This window comes from Marmota monax, unplaced genomic scaffold, assembly GCF_021218885.2.
Source record: "Marmota monax isolate L192 unplaced genomic scaffold, Marmota_monax_Labrador192_F-V1.1 WCK01_AAM20220418_F8-fsc01211, whole genome shotgun sequence".
Taxonomy (NCBI): Eukaryota; Metazoa; Chordata; class Mammalia; order Rodentia; family Sciuridae; genus Marmota; species Marmota monax.
The window spans coordinates 32,353-34,083 of NW_026694520.1; the positions used below are offsets into that span (position 1 = coordinate 32,353).

The following is a 1,731-nucleotide window of genomic DNA, read 5'->3' on the forward strand; positions in this document are numbered from 1 at the left end:
TTGTTAGCCTAGATAAGGAAATGGAATTCTAAAGTATTTGCCAGCCGCAAATTCACATAACATTTTCAATTGCACAGATGGACGTGGGTGGGGGGAGAGTACTCTAAATTCAATATCCAGTGGTGTGTGCCTAACAGAAGTAGGTTCTCCTCAAGCTCTGAGCTATGAGTTTTTGAAGATAACATTCACTCCTATTGATACTAATAATACATTCGTATCCCTCAGCCAGGTGCTGTGCCCAATGAGTTCTCAGATAGCAAGGTTTTGCTTTATTCCCCCCTCCTCCCCCTTAAGGTGAATAGTAGAGCCTCTAGAGTGCGGGACTGGCAGGAGAGCTACTGTCACCGAGTTTCTGAGTTACCATGTTTTGATTGAGAGTAGGTGGGCTGATAGACGCGCTGGCGGGTAGGTTGTTTGGGGCGTGGTTGGGGGTTGGGAGAGGTCTTGTGGGAGGAGAAATGAACTTTTCATTACAAATGGCAGGGTAGCGAGGCTCTGATAGAAAGACATTTTTGAACAGTGAAGCACGCTTTCGAAGTCTTACTCCTTGGATTATGTCTTCCCCTCTCCTCCCCTCCCTTCTGGTCCTGCCCTGTGCGTCTTCAAGCGTACCATCATATTCTTCCGCTATGTTCACAGTACTGAACCCCAGCGATTACAGTCCAGCCCAGCAGCAACAGGATGGCCTGGACTTCGGAAAAAACTCTTCCTTCCTTGGGATCGACCACTCTAGCTCAAATGATCAGTGTGAAACAGGAGGCAACCTTAAAGGGACCCAGGGCCGGGTCAAGAGACCCTTGAATGCTTTCATGGTATGGTCTCGCGACCAGCGGCGCAAGATGGCTCTGGAGAACCCCAGCATGCGAAATTCAGAGATCAGCAAGCTGCTGGGATACCGGTGGAAAACGCTTACAGAAGCCGAAAAATGGCCATTCTTCCAAGAGGCACAGAGACTACAGGCCATGCACAGAGAGAAATACCCGAACTACAAGTATCGGCCTCGCAGGAAGGTTAAGACTCAACAGAAGACTGGCAGCAGTTCGCTGCCCGAAGAGCCCCCATTAAAACTGTGCAGCCAGGAGTCCGTGGACGCGAGGCTGCATTACCTTGGGCAGCCAGAGCGCAGTTCAGAAAACCTGCACTGATGAAAGCAGAGCCAGCGAAGCCATTCATAGCCCCACTTACTGACACCAGCCAGCGGGCTGCAGCTCCGACGAAGCACCGCACAAACCTGAGTGACTAGCGGGTAATTCTGGCTACGCAGACCTAAGCCGATGTTCCCTTATCGTAGTTTACACCGTGACTTTCTTACGTTCAGATTCCATATGGAATTCCTTTCTCCCGCTAAGGAAGGCCCCGTTCACCTTAACTTTTGTTATTATCTCATTTTTAAACTTTGATTTCACAATAAGGTATGCGAACGGGTGTAACGCATAAAGATTTGGACGTTCTGAAGTGATTGGACCCACGTTTTGGTGGTGGTTTATCGGAGTACGGTCTCTGTAAAACGGTGCACTACTCTTTGTTTTTAATACTATAGCTCAGATATATAGAGGCGGGAAGCACACCCCCCCCCCAAAAAAAAAAAGCAGGCTTTGGGAAAGAAAATGTTGCACTTCCTTAAGCGTGTTAAACTATTCCTTTCTCCAGACAGTTGTTCACTAGTGGTCTTTCAGCTATTTTGCTGGCCTTACAAATTGCGCATAACCAAGAAACGGATTTGTAAACTCT

General features: G+C 48.2%; 1 protein-coding gene across 1 annotated transcript; it reads left to right on the forward strand.

Annotated features, from left to right (window-relative positions):
• Positions 1-614: 614 nt before the first annotated feature.
• On the forward strand, positions 615-1,218 carry Sry (sex determining region Y). The gene has a single exon (XM_046420173.2). The coding sequence runs from the start codon at positions 630-632 to the stop codon at positions 1,143-1,145; it is 516 nt and encodes a 171-aa protein (XP_046276129.1). The 5' UTR covers positions 615-629; the 3' UTR covers positions 1,146-1,218.
• Positions 1,219-1,731: the final 513 nt, after the last annotated feature.